Consider the following 24166-nt stretch of genomic DNA (forward strand, 5'->3'; position numbering starts at 1 on the left):
AGCTCCAGATGTTTTTCCATGTGATATATGTTCCAAATGAACTATAATGGAAGATTATCCTTAAAAATTTCTTCCTTGTGTTGTCTTATTGCTGCAGAATGTAACTCATGGTTTGCTAGAGAAGTCCTGTGTTTAGTCTGTGGGGCTGGATGTCTGTATCAGTGTTATTACGAAAAATGATGATCTGGTTATGGCTTGTGAAACATCTGATTTCTGCATTTAAGAAAGGAATACAGGAAATATCTGCTTGATAGTGCTGCTGTCACAGTTACAGCAATGGATTAAAATAAATCTCTGATAAGTGACTAATGCATGTACCTGCACACACATAAACATACACATGCATGCTACATATGGGGCTGTCAGGGTGGGTTCCCATCTTGCACACATTCCTGAGTGACTTGAGCAACAGCAGCGTTTGGTAAGATGGTTCTGTAGCCCTGTGTTCACAGGGCCCAGGCTAATGGAGAGGCTGTTCGAGTTCACTAAGCTAAGGCTGATGCCATCCTTAGCTCTCTGGTCCCATGCTCCTCACATAGTTCCTTCTTCCTCTTCCCTCACTGCAAGGTCTGATGCAGGTTGTTCCTGTTAGGAGAGGAGTAAACATGAGCTGTTTGTACATTGCTCACACAGGAAGAGGAGATGCTGAAGGAAAGCTGGAGGCAGGTAGGCTTTTTTCTTTGGCACTGTGATCAAGACAGGATATTCTTCAGTCAAACGAAGTCCTGAATTAGCCTATCCAAGGCCATTCACATGGGCAAAACCACATGCTTTAGGCAGAAGTTAATTTGCTGTCTCATTAAGCTAAGTCCTATTCCCTCTCACCAGAGGTGGCTAAATCTTAATAAAGTATTATAAAACTCAAGAGCCGTGCCTGGCTTGTGGCACAGATGAGACTGGCACTTGTCTATTAATGGGAGCTGCAAAAATCCTTGCCCTGCATGTGCTAGAGGAAGATCAGACTTGACCTGGCCCAAGCACCTTCAGGCATGGCTGTTCGGCGCTTGGGGCTAGAGGCTGGGCAAGCTCCTGAGCTCCAGAAAAAGGTGAGGCACGGGCTTTCCTGCTGCACACCCTGGAGCTTGTATGCTGCTGCATGCAAGAGCCCAGGCTGTAGTACAGAGCTTCAGCCATGGGGATGGAGCAAGGTAAAGGCTGCCTTCAGCCTGCCTGCTTGCTCTTCCTCCTCCTCAGTCTGAGTGTGCAACTCTGCTCATAAGAGTGGGGCAGGTGGGTAATTGTAGGGCTGGAGGGTCGGGACAGCCAAGCCACAGTTGTAGAGGCACCCACTGCCACCCCAGCTATCCCTAAGGGGCTTGGAGGCTGCTTGTCCTCAGAGTGAGCCTGAGGAGATGATGGGTGGTGAGCTGGGTGCACAAAGCTCTCAACATTGCTGCAAATTGTCTACATGCCCTGCTGAGAAGCATCTCACTAGTTTTTATTGAAAATCGTGTCAATTAAAGAAAATATAAAATCTCATTTAGATTCCAGTAACGCTATCCTGTTACTACAGCTTTCTCCCTTGAGCACCTGGCTAAGCACGCAAAGTTTAGAAGAAGACACTGTTAATATCTTTGTAGAGGTTCCCATACATTCATAAGAGAACTGTAACCCTATCTCTTGGCAATGTTTCTACAGACCTCAGTTTACCCCCAGTGTCAAAAAACAATACTGAATGGAGAAGTGGCTTCTTCTTGTTGCTGCTCTTTGCTCAGTTTGGTTTTTATGTGCTAGTCCAGTAGGAGGGGGTGAGGAAAAGATAAAAACCCAACAACCCATCTTGTTTCATTAGAGCACAAACAGAAGATACCGTGATCGAGCAAAAATCACATATTTTTCTCTAAATAGTAACAGCTCTTGATGACTTATTTTCAAGTTAGGAAATACTTTCACTGCTTTAACAGAACGTGTCAGTTCTGTTGTGTACAGAGTCTGCTGCACCACTGATCTTAGTTTAGAAACTACCCTCCCACAGTGTAGCAGTTGGGCTAATGAAAGATAAATCTTTAGACCAGCCTGTCTTGATATTAAAGACTGTCTTAAACAGTGTTAACATTGTAAATGTAATTTTGAAAGAATTTTCACCGTCTTCCATGTAGATATAAAAGGCTTAGAACTGTTTTAACTGCCTAATGAAAAATATCCATGAGTTCACAGCGACTTTACAAATATGTTTCATCTAGTGAGTGAAGCGCTGTAAGTTCCTTTTTTCAAAAAATTTTACTAAAGACAGTATGCAAATAAGAATAGAAAAAAAGAAGGTCAAAGCAAAGTGAGATGTCTGAGCTGAATTTCAGAGCTTCTGTAAATATAATTTTCAGTGGTGGGAGTAGTATTTTTTTGGTCACCCCTGGCTTGTGATTGAGTGATAGAAAACAGAAATCTTCAGCATATTTATTATTTCCTCTGACATGAAAACTTTGATAACTAACTGGATGTATTATATTCTTTGTTGTTAGAATTGCATGTACCCCTTAGATTCAGCAAAGGTGGAGACAAAAAAAATGTGTGAAAATAAATTTAAATAAATTCTACAAGTGGCACTGGTATACAGGTTTATTCCTTAAATTACATACGGGAAAAACATGCAAGAAAAATATTATTGGATTTATTCCAAAGGAGGGAGATTTATTAGCACTTGATCAGGCAGATAAAACAATATAAAGAATGGGTAGCAAAGTTTTCTCCCTCCTTTCTGTACTTCACCATCTGGGACTGGGTTCTCAATACTATGTTCTTTACGTGATTGTAAACCTTTATCCACATACCTGTAATGCAACTATTCTGGTTATTCTAGCTGACACAATTTTTGAACTTGCTTAGCAAATTTCTTGCATTTTATGGTTCCTGGAAAATGTGTCAGATATCAGTGGTATCACTTTACAAATCCATGAGTTTGCTGCAGGCAAGAACTCGTCATCTTCTATTTGGTTTTGCAACAGTGTTGATGAGAGATTGGAATAGGCAGCAAAAATTGTTTGTTATAAAATTGAAAAGAGAAGAAGAAAGTCGCAGGAGTGACCACATCAGAAAATAAACACTCAAATCAGTGTGTTAAGTTGTAATGATTCAAGAATAACTGACAGTAAAACTGGTGTGATTTGAAAGTAGATCCCCAAGGGACCTTGCTGTGTAAATTGTGAGGAGGACTGTGGGGGATATTGTCTTGGACAAGAAACACCTAGTGTTTAGGGAGGTTTCAGTAAACAGGACATTATAGTTAGAGGCAGCAGTGATAAAATGGACCCTCTGGAGCTGGATGCCTGTTTCGACTTAAATGCAATTCTGAGGGAAAGGAAGCAGACTCCCACAGCATGTGTTTGGCAGCATAGAATCATAGAATAGTTAGGGTTGGAAAGGACCTTAAGATCATCAAGTTCCAAACCCCCTGCCATGGGCAAGGACCCCTCACACTAAACCATGTCACCCAAGGCTCTGTCCAACCAGCCTTGAACACCACCAGGGATGGAGCATTCCCAACTTCCTTGGGCAACCCATTCCAGTGCCTCACCACCCTCACAGTAAAGAACTTCTTCCTTATATCCAATCTAAACTTCTCCTGTTTCAGTTATAACCCATTACCCCTTGTCCTGTCACTACAGTCCCTAATGAAGAGTCCTTCTCCAGCACCCTTTTAGGCCCCCTTCAGACACTGGAAGGCTGCTATGAGGTCTCCACGCAGCTTTCTCTTCTCCAGGCTGAACAGCCCCAACTTTCTCAGCCTGTCTTCATACGGGAGGTGCTCCAGTCCCCTGATCATCCTCGTGGGCTCCTCTGGACTTGTTCCAACAGTTCCATGTCCTTTTTGTGTTGAGGACACCAGAACTGCCCACAATACTCCAAGTGAGGTCTCACGAGAGCAGAGTAGAGGGGCAGGATCACCTCCTTTGACCTGCTGGTCACGCTCCTTTTGATGCAGCCCAGGATACGGTTGGCTTTCTGGGCTGCGAGCGCACACTGCTGCCGGCTCATGTTCATTTTCTCATCGACCAACACCCCCAAGTCCTTCTCTGCACGGCTGCTCTGAATCTCTTCTCTGCCCAACCTGTAGCTGTGCCTGGGATTGCTCCGACCCAGGTGTAGGACCTTGCACTTGGCATGGTTAAACTTCATAAGGTTGGCATCAGCCCACCTCACAAGTGTGTCAAGGTCCCTCTGGATGGCATCCCTTCCCTCCGGCGTATCAACCGAACCACACAGCTTGGTGTCATCGGCAAACTTGCTAAGGGCGCACTCAATCCCACTGTCCATGTCACCGACAAAGATGTTGAACAAGACCGGTCCCAACACCGATCCCTGAGGGACACCACTCGTTACCGGTCTCCAGCCGGACATTGAGCCATTGACCACAACTCTTTGCGTGCAGCCATCCAGCCAGTTCTTTATCCACCGAGTGGTCCACCCATCAAATTGATGTCTCTCCGATTTAGAGACAAGGATGTCATGCAGGACAGTGTCTAACGCTTCTCACAAGTCCAGGAAGATGACGTCAACTGCTCTGCCCCTGTCCATCGGTTTTGGAGCCCCATCACAGAAGGCCACCAAATTGGTCAGGCAGGATTTCCCTTTAGTGAAGCCATGCTGGCTGTCACCAACCACCTCCTTGTTTTTCATGTGCCTTAGCATGTCTTCCAGGAGAATCTGCTCCAAGATTTTGCCAGGCACAGAGGTGAGACTGACTGGTCTGTAGTTCCCTGGGTCATCCATTTTCCCCTTCTTGAAAATGGGGGTTATATTTCCCTTTTTCCAGTTGTCGGGAACTTCACCTGACTGCCACGATTTTTCAAATATGATGGCCAGTGGCTTAGCAACTTCGTTCGCCAGCTCCTTCAGGACCTGTGGATGGATTTCGTCAGGTCCCATGGACTTGTGCATGTTCAGGTTTTTAAGATGGTCTCGAACCAGATCCTCTTCTACAGTGGGCTTAGGGTCTTCATTCTCACAGTCCCTGCGTTCGCCTTCCAAGACTTGGGTGGTGCGGTCAGAGACTTTGTCAGTGAAGACTGAGGCAAAGAAGTCATTAAGAACCTCAGCCTTCTCCAAATCCAGGGTAGCCAGTTCTCCTGTTTCCTCCCAGAGAGGGTCCACTTTGTCCCTAGTCTGTCTTACTTGCTACGTACCTATAGAATCCCTTCCTGTTATCCTTAACATCTCTAGCCAAGTTTAATTCTAACTGGGCCCTAGCTTTCCTAACCTGGTCCCTAGCTTCCCGGACAACATCCCTGTATTCTTCCCAGGCCGCCTGTCCCTGCTTCCACCTTTTATAAGCCTCTTTTTTCCTTCTTAAGTTTCCCCAGCAGCTCCTTATCCATCCAAGGAGGTCTCCTGGCCCCCCTGCTGCACTTCCTTCTAGTTGGGATGCAACACTCTTGAGCTTGGAGCAGGTGATCCTTGAATATCAACCAACAGTCTTGGGCCCCCCTGCCCTCTAGGGCTATATCCCATGGAACCTTACTAAGCAGGCTCCTGAAGAGGCCAAAGTCTGCTCTCTTGAAGTCCAGGGCAGTGAGCTTGCTGCACGCTCTTCTCACTGTCCTGAGGATCTTGAACTCGACCATCTCGTGGTCACTGCAACCAAGGCTGCCCTGGAGCGTCACATTTCCAACCAGCCCTTCCCTGTTGGTGAGCACGAGGTCAAGCATGGCACCTCTCCTTGTCAGCTCCTCTATTACTTGCAGAAGGAAGTTGTCTTCCATACAATCGAGGAACCTCCTGGATTGCTTTTGCCACCTCCTAGATTACTTGTGCCTAATTTCCCATCATTTCCCATCAATGAAATGGTGGCTTCTGTACCACTGTATCCCCTTCTAGCAAGTACGAAGGGTTCAAGGGAGGCTCCACACCCACTAGGTATAAACTGAGTAGGTGGACTTAAGTGTGTGGCTGAAATAGATTTGAAATGTTTGGTCTTAGGATCCTAACCTGCTTAGCTATTGCTTATAGCGATTGCTCCTTCCTGTTTATAAGCCAAAAAGCAAAAGATTTAAACACATATGCAAAACAAACAACAAACAAACAAACAAACAACCACTATAGAGACCCAGTAATGATCAAATATTTATAGACAATCTGGCTGTGCAAGTCCATTTTCCTTCTCTGTTTTCAAGCTCCTGAGGGAAGGAGCAGTGTCCTGCCTGCCAGCTCTAGATGAGTTGATGCGAGAAACATAGCAAGCTGGTGTGAACAGGCTGCGAGTCCCGTGGGAGGATAATCTGCGAGAGCCCTGTGCCCAGGCCGTGTGGCATGACCTTCACCACTGCCTGTGACACGTGCTGCCTCATCCACCAAGATGAAAAAACACATGTGAGGACTTCCCAAGGATTGCTGTCTCTAGTATGTAATAGTGCAATGCGAAAAACAAAACCACAAAGACCCCAAATTCCTAACACAAGACCCAAAACTGATCAAAGGCAAGGACAATGACTTTCCCAGGCTTACTATGGACGAATTTGACTCAATGTCATCCGTTTTTGTTTTGGTGAGGGAACACCAAACCACATTTTCATTATTGGTTGACTTTATCAGCTCTGACCTTAATGGACTGTATTTGAGCTTACTGCCATGCTTTAAATGTCAGGCCTTCTTTTGAGGAGAGAGGCTTGTTTGTGGCACTACAAGCACCACTATTACAAGGTTGGTAGCACAAAGATAAGGAAATGTATTCTGCAAAACTTTGCTGAAACTTTTAACAAGCTCTGTTTAAAAGAAAGTCACTCACTTTTCCAATACAATTCCAATAGTTTTTCACCTTTACAAATCCACGTTTGTTTAGAGGGCTAATCGGTAGTTTGCAGTTCAGCATGGTGTTCAGATTTGGTTTCTAATGGTCCTTCCCAAGAATCCGAATTACAACAGCCAAACCTAGTTATTTTAATGCTCTCTAGTGTTGACTTGGATTATAGCATGTTATTTGTTCAGCTTCTCTAGCTGTATTAGATGTCACTAAACCATTACTATAGCACTTGCAAAATGCCATGAAAAAGAACTTAGGTGGATCATTAATTCTACCTGCATGAGAGGGCTGATTCACTTCTTAATTTGCTCAGCATCTTGAAAGACCAAACTGTGATAAGATCAAAAAACATGAAAATGATCAATTAAAAAAAAAAGTCCTTATCTAGGAATTTACTTAAATATTGCACCCACCACACTCGGCCCTTCTGTTTGCTCCCCCAGCTCTTGGAGAGCTCCAGTGCTAAGCCAGAGCTGATGATCTACTAGCTGGCTCACACTCTCTTTAAATTTCTGGATCCCATCTCAAGCGTGGAGAGATCCAGTGGCCTGATCCAGTTTGCCTCATGCAAAACCTTGTGAACACAGTTTGCAGCCGTATTCACATTTCTGGCTAGGATTCAATGAATAGGGAAACAGAGCTAACAGTTAGCAGATCGTACTCTGTCTGCAGACGAGCTGCAGGGAGCAGGTTGTAAGGCAGATGCATGCTTGGCATTAACTGATAAATGCTTCTAGTGTGAACACACCGACCCCTGCAAAATCCTTGCCATGCTAACTTAAGCAAATCTTCCCCTGTGAAACAAGTTATACCAATGACAGCCACTATTTGAGCAACAGAAACCATGCTGATCACAAATCTTGCACCTGCCAATATTGAGACAGCATGAAGCTGGCATATCTGGAACATTAGCAAGCTTTCTTATGTGTGTTTAGTGCCTGGCACTAACACTCCTCATCTCCAAATGTTATCTAGTATAATTTTATTAGTGTATGGGTGAAACAGCATATAACATCAGTGTTAATTTCTTTTGGTCAGATTTCACTCCCTCCACTTCCCCTGAAACAAGCTGTTCATTTTCTTTCCAAGCTAGCAGTACAAGGGTGCATCGAGCATACAGAAGTGGCTAGCTTTTCCTGTTAGCTTAAGAATGTCAGTCTGAATTGTGGTACTTTTCTGGTTTAGTTTCCTCAAAAGGCTACCACACTGTACTATGCTGCATGGCCATGCTCAACAGTTCTTATAACCTGTTTTGCAAATGCTATTTGTGCCTGAGGTTGGCTCCATAAGCTGCTGCTGCTTGGGCAAGTCCCGCCTTTCTTCTTGATATCAAATACAGCAGCAAAAGCAGACAGTGAGAACTGTAGTCTGTTCCAACTAACACATAAATGCTTAATGCAGTAAGAGTAGGATCCTATGCATGTATCACTGAATGGTTTGTGGTCAATGGCTCAATGTCCGGCTGGAGATCGGTAACGAGTGGTGTCCCTCAGGGATCGGTGTTGGGACCGGTCTTGTTCAACATCTTTGTCGGTGACATGGACAGTGGGATTGAGTGCGCCCTTAGCAAGTTTGCCGATGACACCAAGCTGTGTGGTTCGGTTGATACGCTGGAGTGAAGGGATGCCATCCAGAGGGACCTTGACACGCTTGTGAGGTGGGCTGATGCCAACCTTATGAAGTTTAACCATGCCAAGTGCAAGGTCCTACACCTGGGTCGGAGCAATCCCAGGCACAGCTACAGGTTGGGCAGAGAAGAGATTCAGAGCCGCCGTGCGGAGAAGGACTTGGGGGTGTTGGTCGATGAGAAAATGAACATGAGCCGGCAGCAGTGTGCGCTCGCAGCCCAGAAAGCCAACCGTATCCTGGGCTGCAGCAAAAGGAGCATGACCAGCAGGTCGAAGGAGGTGATCCTGCCCCTCTACTCTGCTCTTGTGAGACCTCACTTGGAGTATTGTGTGCAGTTCTGGTGTCCTCAACATAAAAAGGACATGGAACTGTTGGAACAAGTCCAGAGGAGGCCACGAGGATGATCAGGGGACTGGAGCACCTCCCGTATGAAGACAGGCTGAGAAAGTTGGGGCTGTTCAGCCTGGAGAAGAGAAGGCTGCATGGAGACCTCATAGCAGCCTTCCAGTATCTGAAGGGGGCCTACAAGGATGCTGGGGAGGGACTCTTCATTAGGGACTGTAGTGACAGGACAAGGGGTAACGGGTTCAAACTTAAACAGGGGAAGTTTAGATTGGATCTAAGGAAGAAATTCTTTACTGTGAGGGTGGTGAGGCACTGGAATGGGTTGCCCAGGGAAGCTGTGAATACTCCATCCCTGGTGGTGTTCAAGGCTGGTTGGACAGAGCCTTGGGTGACATGGTTTAGTGTGAGGGGTCCCTGCCCATGGCAGGGGGGTTGGAACTTGATGATCTTAAGGTCCTTTCCAACCCTAACTATTCTATGATTCTATGATTCTAAGTCAAGAAGCCTACTTATGTACTTTTTTACTTCAGGTTTCTGTGCTGGAATTGCCTTTCCTGTTTTTCTTTCCTTTTTTCTTCTCATTTTTGTGCAAGCGAGAATCATCAGCGAACTCAGCTTCAGCAGTATGTGTGTAAGAGCTGGGATACTGCTTGCAACCATGCATAAAATCTTTCTTAGTCACTCTTATTCAAGATCTTTTTTGATGCTCTTAGACATAAGAATAAACCTTTATGTTCACCCCTTTCATTTTTTCACCTTGCAAGGTAGGAAGAAGTTGCTCACTTTCAAATGTTCTTGAGCACACGGAGGTTACAAGTGAAACTACCCAACCACAAAGCAAAATGAAGTAAATAATCTCTGATTGCTGAGCTGTTTTCCACATACATTTAGCCTCTCTCACAGCATGTAGTATTGCTCCTTGCAAAGCAGACTATAATGTCTTTTTTTGCTACCTAAAAATAAACCATGATTGTGAACCAAAATATCATGACATTGAAACAAATCTGAACTATCTAAGAGGTCTAAAAAGCAGTCTTCCAGCCTGTAACTTCAGGAAGCACAGAGGTAATTTTTTTCTACCAGCAAGATTCAGATCTTAAAATTTTTAAGATTTTACTGAAAACTGAAACTTCCCCTAATATATTAAATGAGAATGTAACTGAATATGTCTTATTTGTGGGGATTTAGCCTTACAAACTACATATACATATATTTTTAGCACTCATGTACTTAGGAAGCGGCATACCTAAGAACAAATATCTAGAGAGACTTTGGTAATGCAATACTTAATTATGTTTAAGTCCATTAAGGAACGGACACAATCTGACAAGAGGTCATGGTTAGAAAGAAGTTTCTAATTGTCACACTGTATGCAGAAAGTTTACATTTCTTATCACTTGTGCTGGACTGAAGAGAGCTTTTATCCATTGCTGCACTTCTTGGCAGATTCCTATGGCAAATCTTATATTAAACAAATTTCCTCTTAATCTGATTTCCATTTTCATGTGTAGTTCTATTACCTACTTGCTCATTTCTAAAAAGGAATTCCTGTTATTTGGCTTTAGCATCCCTTGTACTAAAAGAATGCTACACAGAGTGAAGTTAGCTACTGGGCTCTATACCAGATATTTTAGTAGATGTGGACACTATGTTAAATACAAAAAATTTCCAGAATTGGCAGGGACAAAGGATATTTCTGAGTCTTAAACATGTGCATGATGATTAATCACGTGCACCTAAGCACAGGTTTGCAAACTGCGTACAGGATGATGAATACAGCTTTTTCAGCATATTTTCTGGAGACCCATTCAACATCAATTTCTTGTGAAATAAAATGTCACTTTTTTTTTGTTAAATTAACTGTGAAAAATACCACATTCATAGCCAAGATGCCCAGTATACACCAAAGGAAAAGCTAGTTCTAGCTGCTGAAAATTATCTTCCCTGACACATTGCCCCAGTTAATTGCTGGTTTTCAGCTGCCCAAGTTCCTAAAACTGCACAGGCTCTTTTGCAGTGGAATATATAAAAATGGGAAAAAAAAGTTTCAGTGTCCAAAATGCAAAATAATGCTAAGATTATTCCCGAAATGTTAAGAAATAGGGGGAAAAAAACCCATAGCCTGGAAAGATACTTTCACTTTCTTCAAGAAATACTGGATACATACAGAGGTTCCATAAGTAAGAACTTAATCAACCTAATGCAGTTAAAAATCCTAAAATGGGATTTCATAAAATACCTGAAAGAAACTGATTTGTCTGAAAAAAAAAGGTTTATTTGAAAAACACTCAACAATTATTATTAAGGAATTATGTCTATGTTAACTTATTTACATATACAATATATGTACATATACAGAGTTATAATATGAATTGTGCATTAGTATAATAAACCCGAAGAACTATGTATTGTACAAAAACTTTTAATATACAATTGCAGTCTTTTTTTTTCTTTTCTGAAATTGCCTAAAAATTAAGCATATGTAAGACATGTTTTCTCAATGAATTGCTAGCAATTTCCTGTAGGCACTGTTGTTCACATTAGTGGAGCATGTACCCCTTCTACTAGTGGTAGACACTGATTGGCCACTGCTGTTACTGCTGTTAGTATCTAGTGTCTCTTTACAATTGAAGAGACTGAAAAGTTGTCTCTGATATTGAGAAGAAGCATAGTAGTAAATGAAGGGGTCAATGCAACAGCTAATGCTGCTGATACAAACACAGAGTAGATAGGCAAAGTAGAGATATTCTAAGCTGTTGTCATAAGAAAAATGGATATAATGAATTAATAGGAGAATATTTGTTGGTCCAAAGCAAATAACAAAAACAGAAAAAACAGCCACACACAAAAGCAAGGCACGTGTCTTCTTGTTTTGTTTTGTAACAAGAGTAGAGGAACTAAGACATCGAATGATACACACGTAACAGACAGTAGAGATTATAAAAGGCACTACAAAAAACACAGAAGAGAAGATGGAGAAGAAGTGGAGGTAATAGCCATGAAGCTCAGATTCTCTTAGCACATCGTGGCAAGTAGTTATATTTAACTTGGGTATTTCCATTGTTTGCTCTCTAATGAGAAAAGGTATAACCCCACTTATTGCTACAAGCCATATGATGAGACAAATTAGTGAGGCACGTGTTAACGTACGCCACCCAAGAGACTGCATGGGATACACCACTGCTAAGAAGCGATCGAAGCTTATGCTTGTCATAAGCATTATTGAACAGTACATATTACAGTAGAAGGCAGCAGTGATGAAACGGCACATTTCGGGTCCAAAAGCCCAGTCATTTCCAGAAAAGTGATAAGCAATCTTAAAAGGAAGCACGCTTACAAACAGGACATCTGCAAGCGCCAAATTCAGCATGTATATCACAGCTGGCTTTTCAATTTTCATTTTTTTCAGAAACACGAGTATTGCTGTAATGTTCAGGGGGAGACTCAGCACAAGCACTATGGTGTAAACTGAAGGAACGAAACGCGTCAGCCATGGACTAGTGAGGTATCTTGCTGTTTGCACTGACACTATTCGCTGGTCATGTACGAATGATCTAGTATGGTTGGTGGCTCCTGATCCAGCTTCCAAGTCATTTTCAGTATCACCTTCAGTAGGTATGCGGTCATCCTGGTGACTTACAATGGAGATCATAAAACTTCTGATCTGTAGTGTGCTGCTGTTATACAGGGAGGCTGAAAAATAAGAAATTATTAAGATTAATAAGCAAATATTTACATCCTATGGGGAAGCAAAAACATCTTTCAAAAAGGAAAGCTAAGATATATTAGCAACACAAAACAATGAAGTTAATTCCTGATTCAAAGTGCAGGCTGCCCACAGACGTTAGTCCTTTTTATTTTAACTTCTGTTACAAGTTTGGGTAAGATGTCCTCCTTTGCCTCCTGGCTCTTCACCTGGAAGCTTTTATAGGAGTGAATCTACCTAGCAAGTACTGAATATTTCTGTGGGCTCTGGAGACATCTTGTTCAATACGACAGCCCATAAAGACAGGTGGCAGATATCTTCATGCAGTTTTCAAGGCAGATGTGGTTCAACCTTTTGCTTGTACAAAGACTGCACTGAAACACTTCCTCAGTTCTACTTAACCTACTCCACAGCACATAGCTGGTGTGCCGTCCGACCTCTTTTGAAACCTGCCACTAGTGTTCCTCTACAGCACGGTCTTTGCAGCATAGTCGTTGGCTGAGTCTGACAAAAGGAAGCTGTAAGAACACGGTATCTTTGCTTTCCAAATGTAGCTGTAATGGGTTAAGAATTTGGCATTACAAAGTGTTGAATGTGTGGTATGCGTTTATTTCTGGGGAAAAAAAAAAAAAGACAGAAATACCCAACCAGCCAACACCAAAAAACAATACCAAAAAAACCCAATCAATCAAAAGACCTACTTTGGACATTATTTCAGAAAAGTTGTTTGGATGGAGTCTTATTTTGGAAGACAGTTGTTTTTCACGTCAGCTTGATCTACTTAGGCGAAGAATAATTCAAACATATTATGGGCAGACAGAAGTGAAAGAGTTACTACCATTTAATCACTCATGTGCATAGCTGTGCAACTGATCCTTTGTTGAATCCTAGACAACTAAAACAAAAATCAAGGTGTGTTAGCTTAAATGAGTGAGCTGAAAGTACATCAGCATGATTCACCTAACATGCTCGTTACAAGCAGTTGTTTTTTCTACACTAATTCAAACACTGTTTTCAATGCAGATGAGAACAAACACATCTGAAAGAGGCAGAGGGCAAAGAGAGGAGTGGCTGCAGCTTTAAGCAGATAGTTACCTCCATCTGTGTGCAGGCTGTGTGGGATGGGCCCAGCCCAGCTTGAGTTTTGGTGAAATTCAAACTTGAACGTGGGGTGATGAGTGGTAGGGAAATCTGGGGACTTTTTACAGCTCCTGTGCTGTACGTATCATGTTGTGTAACAGCAGCATTCAGGGGGCAGAGGGGACGAAAGAGGGGAAGATGATGGTTTTTGTATGCCAAGTGACTAGATTGCAACCACTGTAGGCCAGAAAAAGGATGCTGGATGAGAATTTCAGCCCAGATGCCTGTTGCATAGACTGCAGTAGGAACAATTTAGTACTTTTCCTGAAATACACATGCACAGAAGTATGGTGAGATTCAGTATTTGCACAGAAGGGCACTAAACCGATTTATACAAGGGGCTATTCTGCTGTCTAAAAAAGAACACTAGTAAAAGGCAAAACTATAGATCCTTAATCTTTAATTTTACTTCAAAAGTTTAGTCCAAGCAGGCAGATGGCTCAGGGAATCAGCTCCCAGTTTGGCAGTTCAGGTTCAGCCCAAGTTCTATTTTACTGCCAAGATTATCTGTGCATGATGTGGTAACAGAGGTGCTTCCAGCAGGCACCTCTCATATCCCCATGTACCTGAAGTCTGAACCAATCAGTGTCACTGAGCCTTAATGATTGAGGTTAAGAAACTTGATGTGAAAGTCCTTGGTGGTAACCTGACCCACTTCTCATCAGTGACTCCTAACTTGGGACAGTATGACAACATGCTAAAGGAAAAAAATGATTGAGCTAGTTCCCTTTTATTGACTACTGACCTCTGTCTTAACTATTGCTTATAATTACTTGAACATTGATAATAATTTTAACTATATCCTGAATTCTTAGACCTACCTTATTTACAACTTTTTTAGATGAAAGGATTTAGAGTCTGCATTACTCAATATCAAACTTTTCTGTAAGTAGAACCCTATCACAACAGTTCAGGACAAAAAAAAAAATCATAAATAATTTTAGTTTAGTTAAAATTATCTGGTTTAACTTAGTGAAAACTATGTGTTATTTGTAGAAGCAGACTTCCTAAGTTCAGAGTTGAACTCCACTTTGATGCTGTTAACAGCACCTCCATGCTGTGTCCCTTACTCACTCCATGTCTCCACCTTGAACTTCGATGACACAAAGTACCACTTGGAAGCCATCTCTGTGGAAAAATGCAACAAGACCTCACACTTGCTATTTTTTTGCCACTTCATACTACAGAGTGGGAATTTAAACTTGCTTGATGAAATTCAATTTCATTTTAATTTAAAAGACTGATAGTCACAGTTCAGTTCTTTTCCTTTGCAAAGCTGCCTGTTTGTATGACACAGAATCTGTGTATTAGAAACAAGTATCAGTGCAATTCATGCTTTTTGAAATGGAAAGGAAGATGGTTACTGCCCTGAGGTTCTGAATTCCTTTTGTGTTAGTGTTTATTTGAAAAAGCTGATGATCAGAGGTTTATACACAGAAAGGAAGAGGGTGAAATGATATCATATTACTTAAAAAGATACTAGTGAATCTTGACAGTAAACATTAAGGTCAGTAATGGGAAACAAGCATTACCTGTAAGCTGGGATAGTACAAAGCAGCCAATACAGTAGCTCTACAGGAAAGATTTTAAAACTACTCTTGCGTAGCCACAACTATACCAGAATCTGTCAGATGTTCTTTTCTAGCTGTTTTAAAGCTGTAGATACCGTTTGTCTACAGCATACTCCACTACAGCTTAAGTAATTCTTAATAAAACAAATTATCTGTTAGAAAATCAGAGGTAAAGCTTGTATAATAATCATAAATATTCAAACAGTCATCCTGTTTTTGCTAGGCTGTCATCCAGTCCTTTTGGAAGAGGTAAAACCTGGTAGCTTACAATTTTTATGAGTAACAGTACACTCCTGGCTGATATGACAGAGTAAACAGCTCTATCTACTTGTAAATTATAAAGAGGTACAAATGAATAGGACGAAGAAACTAAGAACAAAGAAAGAAAGGGATAAAGCATCGAGGTTTTATCCTCATGGTGTGAAGTCAGGACATTCAATAATACACATAGAGTCTTCTCTTTGCTTCCAGTAGGGACTTTGAAAGGCAGAAATGACACAGAGCAATACTCAAGATTGCCTGAACTTTTCTTTTACTGGCTGTGGTCTTTGCACTGATTCTCCATCAAAGATATAGAGAAAAGATGTAGAAAGCTCAGTAAGCCTGGATTGTTTAACAATCTATACTGTGCTGTTTTCCATCGAGTATTACGTATTGTTTGTCTCACGATCAGCATATGCCTGTTCTGCTTACCCTGAGAGACACTGCCTTTTTTTTTCTTTTACACAGACCTATGTAATAAATTTCTGTTTTCATATGCAAGGTGCTACTGCACATACTGTTCTGGGAAAGGAGAAGTGGAGAACAAAAAATATAATGGCTTCAACCAACCGTAAAAAGCATTCTTGAGCTCCAGAAGAAAATGTCAAAGTATTTCTGTAGAGTCACAAATCTGGACAGGATGTTTACACATCAGCAGTGTTCATGTCCCAAGGGATATCTTTGTGAGGTGGAAAACTAGAAAGTAGGCTCCTACTCAAACCAGCTAAATATGTGCTGCTGGACAACAATTAATATAATTTCTGGGTATTACTGCTGACAGCTGCACCCATACCACTGGCTTGTAACAAAAAGTTGGTTTCTCTTATCTCCCCTATGTATAATCTGCAGTGATAAGCATTTGGAATCTGAATTACTCATTGGCCCATAAATCAGGTACTCGCAGGCAGAATGTGAATTGCATGCCAGGCATATTTATAAACAAGTTAAATCACAACTTTGTAGGGCAGTTAACGATTGTTTGCTTTTATAAAAATATACACTCGATATCTTTTTTAAAAAAAATCTTCTTTAGCCCACACCTCTGTTTATACAGAAATTGTTACTGTATTACACCAGTAATGTAACAATTTGAACATATTTTCCTAAAGTATTGTTTTCTTGCAACCCTAGATGGATCCAGGGTCTCACCAGTTAGAGCACTGTTGTTGCCATTAGTTCTATTTCTAATGTAGTATCAACGAAGGTCACCTGCCTGGGGTGGATACTCTGAACTACTTTTTGCTGGTGGATCTCACAAACTTTGTGTTATCTACAAATTCAGCTGGCAGTGCATCTCCTGAAGTTGTGAACGAAAGGCAATGCTATTGTTTTGTGGAAGTCCACCAGCACGTCCCGCCAGGCTGGTCACTTCTTTCCATCGTAACTTGCTATTGCCTGGCCACTTCTTTAGCCATGGGACAACTGTAAACCTTCTTCACCACCAGTAACTTTATCCGTGGCATTGCGTTTTTCACAGATCTATGTATTTTAGATCTGTGACATGTCCTTTATTCAAAATATAGTCCTCAAAAAGCATCCCCCTCACTTTGCTTTACTCAGGGCAACTTCATATTTCAGCCTGTTCCCTCGTCGCTGCTGTGAGAACCAAGCCAGCGCAGCGTTTCACAGCGCCGAAGCAAGATCGCTCCTAAGTACCCATTAAAACATCAAAGCGGGAGATCCCTGACCAGGCCAGCGATGCCGTGTATTTCCCTCTGCCAAGCCGCGCGGCCCCGGCCCCGCTGCCAAGGCAAAGGCCGCCCCGGCCGCTGCTCTCTCTGCGCCCGCTTGCCGGGGGCCCCCACCTGGGACGGGAGCGCTCGGGCCCGCAGGGCGGGGGCGCGGCGGCCTGACTCGGTCCTCCCCGGCCCTCCCCTGCCCTTCAGCGAGTTCCGCGGCAGCTCCCTGCGCGGGGCGGCGACTCACCGCTGCTGGCGGCGGCGGTGGCGGGCGGGCAGCACAGGATGGCCAGCGCGCAGAGCAGCGCGGGCAGCGCCCGCGGCCCCATGGCCACAGGGTTCGGGGGGGCTGGGCTGCGAGGAGCTTCCTCCGTCCGTCCGTCCGTCCGTCCAGCGCAGGAGGACGCGAGCGCAGCCGATGCGCAGCGGGCAGCAACCGGCGGCAGGCTGGGGCTGGTGAAGAGCCGCCCCGGGGCGGCCGGGCCTCCCTCCGGCGGCAGGGGAGGAGGAAGCGCCTTCCTGCCGCGCCGCGCCGGCAGAGGGGGCGCTTCGCGCCGCACCCGAGCCGCCCATCGTGGAGCGGGAGGAGAGCCAGGCCCCGGGGCACCGGGAGGGAAGGGCAGAGCCCGCCGCCCCATGCGCTGCAGCGGGGAGCGGCGGCACCCATCAGAGAAAGGGGAAGGGGCCGTGCGGCTTGAGGGGGCAGAAAGAGCGGAACAGGGGTTGTTCTCAAGGAGTTATTCGAAGCCAAGTTTGCCAGGTTCTGTTTGTGCAGTCCCACAGGGTTGCAGTTACAGGGCCAGCTGAAGTATCTTCATTACTCTTGATTGAAAGATCACATTCAGAAAACCCCAGCAATACACAGATCTGCTTTGTATAAACGGTACCACAGCTTGCTTGTAGTGGATGGGTACGTGCACTAGAAATACAGGACAACCTAAAACCCGTGCATGACCTTGGTTTGCAGTCCTCACATCTGTTCTGTCAAGACCACTGCAGAAATGGTGCCACTCCTGAGCTCCAGTGGCATATGCCTTGTACAGGCGCTTTGTTCTGTCCTTCGGAGCTGCTCGAACTGAATCCTGTATGAAAGCTAGAGTGGAATACATTTTGTGAACTTTGCAGCTAGTATTCTGGCTCTTTGAAAATACTTATTCCAGGATATGGTGCCTCATCCTCAACCTTATAGTGCTCTGTTTACAGCAATAAAGAAAAAAGAAAAGGGGTGGGGGTGTCCATTTAGAAGTTGGTCCTATTTATGGAATGCCTTTATTGCTGAAGAAGCACTGACTTTTGCTGTTAACAAAGTAAAAACAATGGAAAATATTCTTGATCACAAATACCAATTCCCAGTAAGTTATGATGTTCCACAATCCTATCACTTGCTATGTTATAGCGCTGTTAGAGCTGGCTCCAATTTCTGTAGAGAAATGGCAAGTAATAAATACAAGTTTTACAGCTGGCCAGCCTTTTTACAGCTCTGTCATCCCAAACACTAGGGAACCCCCACAAAACACCTTATACTCATCACTAACTAATTTTCTTAATCTATTTAGAAAATACCTTAATAAGAGATAATTTTTTTCCCCCCATCTATTTGGGAAGAGCAAGTGAAGCTGTTCTTGGGCATTCCTGTGGTCTTACAGCTCTATAAATGTACCCAGAGGTAACGCTTAAAAATTTCAAAACACCAAAATAGAATTGAACTAAATATCAGTCTTTCCTAAAATAATCGTGTATGTGTAAATGTTATACCAGACCTTAGAAAAGCATGCATTGTCAGCATTTGTGTTTTTCAAGAAGCCTTAACCAATGGGCTGCTGCTTGAGAGATAAACCAGCTTGCAGAGTATGTAAAAGACGTGAAGGGAAATGCAGGCTGTATCTGCAGGGAGTACCTTAGTTGCAGATATAAGGAACACTCATAGGGTTGTGTTCTTTTATCTTTGTAAATGAGATTACAACAAATATATTGAGTGAATGAAACATCCAACACCTGTGTTTTGTGAATTTTTTGTCTGCATATGGGAGCCAAATTTAAGTTAATTTTGTAACCTGTAATCATGCAAGACAGGCTGCTACTTTTTCTTGTATAAAGTGATTGTAACGGAGGTGAAAAGTTCATGACTTCTAAAGCTTCTACCAATTACCCCATTCTTCTGCTTTTTGCTTCTTTTCAAAACATTTTTTTTTGTTTTGTTTGGTTTTTGTGAGTTTGTTGTTTTTTGTTCTTTTTTTTTTTTAGACAGAAGCATGTTACAGGACAAAACTCAGTTCCTGTTGAACACACTATGTCTACCAAAAAAGCCTATAATTGTCTGGTAAGATTGCTACATCATTACTGCATCACTGTTTGGGGAAGGAGCCATCTTCCTGCTGTGCATGCCCATGGTAGGTAGTTACTGCTTGATGAGGTTAGCATCTTATCTCAGAGGCAAAATCAGCCCTCCAGGAAGAGGGCAGTCTGTCTAGTTATGAACTTTTTCAAAATTGGATATGACCATCAGTTTGAATTAGAGGGAAGAATTTAAAGAATTCCATATTCTTTAAAAAACCCAAACAAACAAGGTTTGCAGATGAACACAAAGTGAAACAGAACAAAGGTGTTATTTGTGATGGTGTTTCTACTTGGCCAAAGAAGAAAGAGGTTCTGCAATTCTGTGGATAGTTTTGGAGCTTCAGAGCCCCATAAGAATGGTTACTTCCCAAAGCAAACTAAGTTAGCTGGCAGGCGCTCTGAAGTCAACTCTAAAGACATGCAAACTGTGCAGGCGAACAGAGTAAGGCTATTGGCTATTATAATTTCTTTTGTCATCCTTAATCAGCAGTAGTGAAAATTGAGAGATACAGGCAATTCTTTCAGGGAAAGTTGCATTTTTTCCTCCTATGGTAACAAGTGCTGAGTAGGCTCTACTCAGCTGTAATGGCTTTTTCCGTAGGTTTTGCACCGGCAATGCAAGTCTTTCCTCAAGACCATTTAATGAATGAAACCAGTTTTATGAAGTCCTATCTAACTTTGAAGACCCTAAATTGAGCTTACAGCAGCCTCTAGAAAACCGTTTTTTTAAATTGCATTTATCAGCTGTCAGCAGCATAGGACAGCAGTGGGTAGGTGCAGAACTACTCTGCTCATTTGCATGGTACACTTAGGTAGAATCATTGTGATCAGTTCTGTTTAGCAGCATTCACTGTTTGTTCAGTGACAAGGCCCTAAACTGAACTAGTTAAGAAAAGAAGCGTCTAAAGGAGTTTAAAGAAATTAAATGGAAATTACACTTTGATGTGCACCAGAAGAGCAGGAAGCCCGAGAAAGGGCTGGAGAAAAGGTGACTGCTAGCATGCCGACTGTGTGCTTGCATCACATGTGTCATTACCTGAGAACCACACAAGCTTTCCCAAGTTTGTGCATATCAGGAAGTAATTGAGGAACATGCTCTTTACATTAGAACTAAGCAGTCACTAGGTGTGTCAAGTGTCTTATGCAAAACTGCATATCCAGGAGTGACTTACTCCCACAAAGGCTGTGGGGCTGTAGTATGTCTCACCAGCTAAATACCAGGCTTTTGACACATTACCTCAAAGCCCTGGTCTTAGGATCAGCATCCCAGGTGTGCAGACATACCAGCTCAGCTAGAATTTGTCAAAAATACGTAGGTATTAGTTACGTCTGTTACACATAAAAAGGGAAACAAAAGATTGGGAGTTTAAGTCATACTCAAGTACAATTAATTTCTCTCCTTTGGAAAGAAAAGTGCAGCTTTCACCTTTCCATCCAGCTATTTTAAGTGAACAGGGGGCTGGAACTAGATGACCTTTAAGGTCTCTTGCAGCCCAAACCATTCTATGATTCTATGGTTTATGCAACATTATATTAAAATGACTTATACGTAGATAACTAGAATAAAAATGGAGGTGCATAGAAGCAGTTTATCTTTTAATTAGGATATTAACTGTTTTAAAGTAGTCAAGTGTTCAAATTTAATGTCATACATAAAGGTATATCCCCCTAGTAAATGTAATAGCTGTTTCAGCTTGTATAATTCCACAGGTTAGTATACTGCTTAAACTCATAGTCTATATATCTGCCACTGAAAACTCATAGTTTATGTATCTGCCACTGACTTTACACTATTTTAGTCTACCTTCAGAATTTATTTGTCTTATTTATTTTTACAACTCACTCCAGAATGCCTCTCTGTCCATCTTTTAAAATGTTTGTCATGAGGAAAGTGAAAGTAGAAAATATTTTCTCTTGGTTTACGTGTATCTGTCACATTACCTACTGTACACAGCAAAATTATTGTCATGTTCAGTGGCACAAGGGCCATGAGGTCTTCACTGCTGAGCAACTCGTGTAAAGTGTATTGTGAGGACAATCAAGCTTAATTAGATTCATTTTTATAAAAGCACTGAAGGAAGTTCTTTCATTGTGGTTTGTATTGCTGCTTTAACAACTCTTTTAAATGAAATTTAGGAATTAAGCCAGTTTAATTAGGCAATGTTTATTTTACGTAGAACAATCTTCAAAGAATATTAAAAACCCAATCTAAATACTGATTTTATTGCATTTATTTTCTTGCAATAATTAAAAAAAAAAAAAAAAAAGAAAAAGACAGGCACAATTTACGTATTCAAATACTTCAGACTGAACAGTGTATGTTCACTATTCAGATTTCCCCAATGCCACTCCAAAGGCTGTGAAAGTAGAAAATGTCATTTTACACGAGGCAGTAGTGCATTTAATAGGAATGAATCACAAAATATATTTTTGTACAGTAAGAAGTTATTGTCAATGTATAATTACCCATAAAAATTTTTTTTGAATTGCACTAAAAATTTGCTTTACAATTGACAACTGCCACAAAATAGGCTTAGTATGTAACTAAGTATTTGTCCAAACTATCCCCTAGAAATGAATTAGGATTTCTTTTAGTAAAAGCTTAAAGTCTAATAAGAACTATATTATATATCTGAGGTCATTTAAAATGTTTTAATAGGAAAAGGTTTATAATATTCAACTAAATTCAATTTCTGCCTACCCCAAATTCCATACAGCCACAATAGCAGAGCGTCCTAAACAATATTTTGATTTGAAAGTACCAACACCAATGAAATCTGAACTGTTTAATTTAATCTATATTCTATTTTTCTGCTTCATTATCAGTGCTGAAAGGCACTGCGTACATTCCTCTGAACATTTGGTGGTTTAGGTTTTTTTAAAAGTTAAAGCGTGTACAATGACAAACTCCAAACAAATATTTAAAAGGAAAAAAAAAATACTGAATAAGTTTCTCACTGATGAATGTGGACCACAATATCTGAAGACACTCATTTTCCATAGAACTTCTTATTCAACAAGAATATGAGCAAATTCACGTTCACTTTAGCCTTATCAAACATTTTCATTACAGCCACACCTTCGTACTGCATCTGAAGCAAATCCTGTAATCAGAAATAAAATCATTAATCTCTGTTTGAATCCATACCTTACAACAACAGGATGGGGTCATTTTCGTCATGTGATAACCGCCTCAAACTCCAGGTCCTTCAAAATTTAGAGAATTACCAGCAAGTATTGGATAGGCATAGGAAACATTACATGCCTTCTAGATCTGCAGACTGTCAGTAACAGCAAACCAGAAGAAATACTGTTTTCTGTGTATTTTTATTTTCTCCTGGCTTTTGCTGCTTGCCACGGAACTAATGTGGCATTTGTTTTCATGCAGTTGCCCGAATATAGACATTAACCCAGCTCCATGCCCAGCATCCTACAGAAGCCATATAGTTATTCCCCACATGACCTGCTGCTCTGTGCTGATTTAGCAATTCATGAATACATATAAAAAAAATATGAAATAGTTTATAACTAAAGCAACTGTAACTATATAGCAAATCAACAAAATTCAAACTCTACCTGGAAATGGAGCTGCACTTTTTCCATCTCAACCCCCAAGAATTTTGCTTTGATTTCAAAGTCACCCACTTCTTCTCCAGGTGTGATATCAAACATCACGTTCTTAAACCTTGAAACAAAAAGGAAAACTGATTACATATGCTGTCCAGTTTTATATAGTCCACAGCTTCTAGAAAAAAGCCTACAGAACTCAAAAGAACTTTCGCCATGAGCAGTATGAATGGTGTCAAATGAACCACTCCATCCCTCCTGCAACATCTTCTTGGAGACTTTCTGGTGTACATATAGTATGGAATGCAGAGCTCTCCCTTCTGTATTGGGTGGGAGAGGGGAAGAGGAAAGAAAGCTGTGGGAAGTTCAGGGAACAAAGATGATCAATTGTCTGCATCATAGGAATGGGACACACAGATTTTTGTTCTGCCATGCCCAAGTGTCTCCTTGCAGGTGCACACACACTCTCCCCAGGTTTCAGTTTGCCTCATTTGGCTTCCTCTGTCTGACAAACCCCTTGGAAAAAAAATGCATCTGGAAAACTTTTTTCCATGCAGAAGACAGATGGAAAGGTGCAGAGGAAGAAAGGTTTTCACTACAGTGGCCTCAAAATGGATAGATACAAAATGGATGTTAAACCACCCTATCTGTTCACCTTGCCATAGAGAGGCAGTACAGAAAATGAGGTGTTTACTTAGTATATAAAAGTGATTGGTCAGTAAATGAAAGAAATAACTGCTACAGCTGCTTAACAAGTCAGTCAGTAGCAGTGAGCATGCTGCTGGACTTCTACTGGTTTCGCCTAGAGCTAACGCCAAAATAGACTTACTCAAATGTTTTCCCAAGATAATCATATAGTGAGGTACAAGGGAAAAAATGAATTATAACAGTTAGCCTTTATCAATCTTCTGAATATAAAAGTCTGAGGTAATTTTAGGTGTGGCATAGGAAATGGCAAAGGTTTCTTTTAACAAAGTCCCCTTAAGAAGATGTTGATTAGAAAATGCTCTGAATTGTTTATACCACACTTACTGGTTGGTTTGAAGATCTTCAATTTCTAAGATGACACCTTTTTCATGCAGTCTTGCGGCTGTGTACTTTAATGAGGTCTGCTTCAGTTTTTTGCTTCCCTTCACCTCTTCTTTTCCATCTACTTTAATAGACCTCCGTGAATTTCTGGTAAGAAAACAAGAAAATG

At 41.8% G+C, this 24166-nt stretch overlaps 2 protein-coding genes across 4 annotated transcripts in view; both read right to left on the reverse strand.

The window, feature by feature from the left end:
• Window positions 1-11114: 11114 nt before the first annotated feature.
• On the reverse strand, window positions 11115-17488 carry F2R (coagulation factor II thrombin receptor). The gene is made up of 2 exons (XM_080637623.1): window positions 17312-17488; window positions 11115-12400 (listed from the first exon to the last, which is right to left on the reverse strand). Exons 1-2 carry the CDS (start codon window positions 17391-17393, stop codon window positions 11205-11207), a joined length of 1278 nt encoding a protein of 425 aa, XP_080493749.1. The 5' UTR covers window positions 17394-17488; the 3' UTR covers window positions 11115-11204.
• A 3680-nt stretch (window positions 17489-21168) lies between these two features.
• The window catches only part of IQGAP2 (IQ motif containing GTPase activating protein 2), a 141873-nt gene continuing 138875 nt past the window's right edge, over window positions 21169-24166 (reverse strand). For all 3 annotated transcript variants that reach the window (XM_080637049.1, XM_080637047.1, XM_080637048.1), the window contains 3 exons: window positions 24001-24144; window positions 22978-23086; window positions 21169-22505 (listed from right to left, as the gene is read on the reverse strand). In XM_080637049.1, the coding sequence (XP_080493175.1) occupies window positions 22392-22505; window positions 22978-23086; window positions 24001-24144 (367 nt within the window). In that variant the 3' untranslated portion in view covers window positions 21169-22391. The remainder of the gene's footprint in view (window positions 22506-22977; window positions 23087-24000; window positions 24145-24166) is intronic.

This window comes from Psittacula echo, assembly GCF_963264785.1.
Source record: "Psittacula echo genome assembly, chromosome: Z".
Classification (NCBI taxonomy): domain Eukaryota; kingdom Metazoa; phylum Chordata; class Aves; order Psittaciformes; family Psittacidae; genus Psittacula; species Psittacula echo.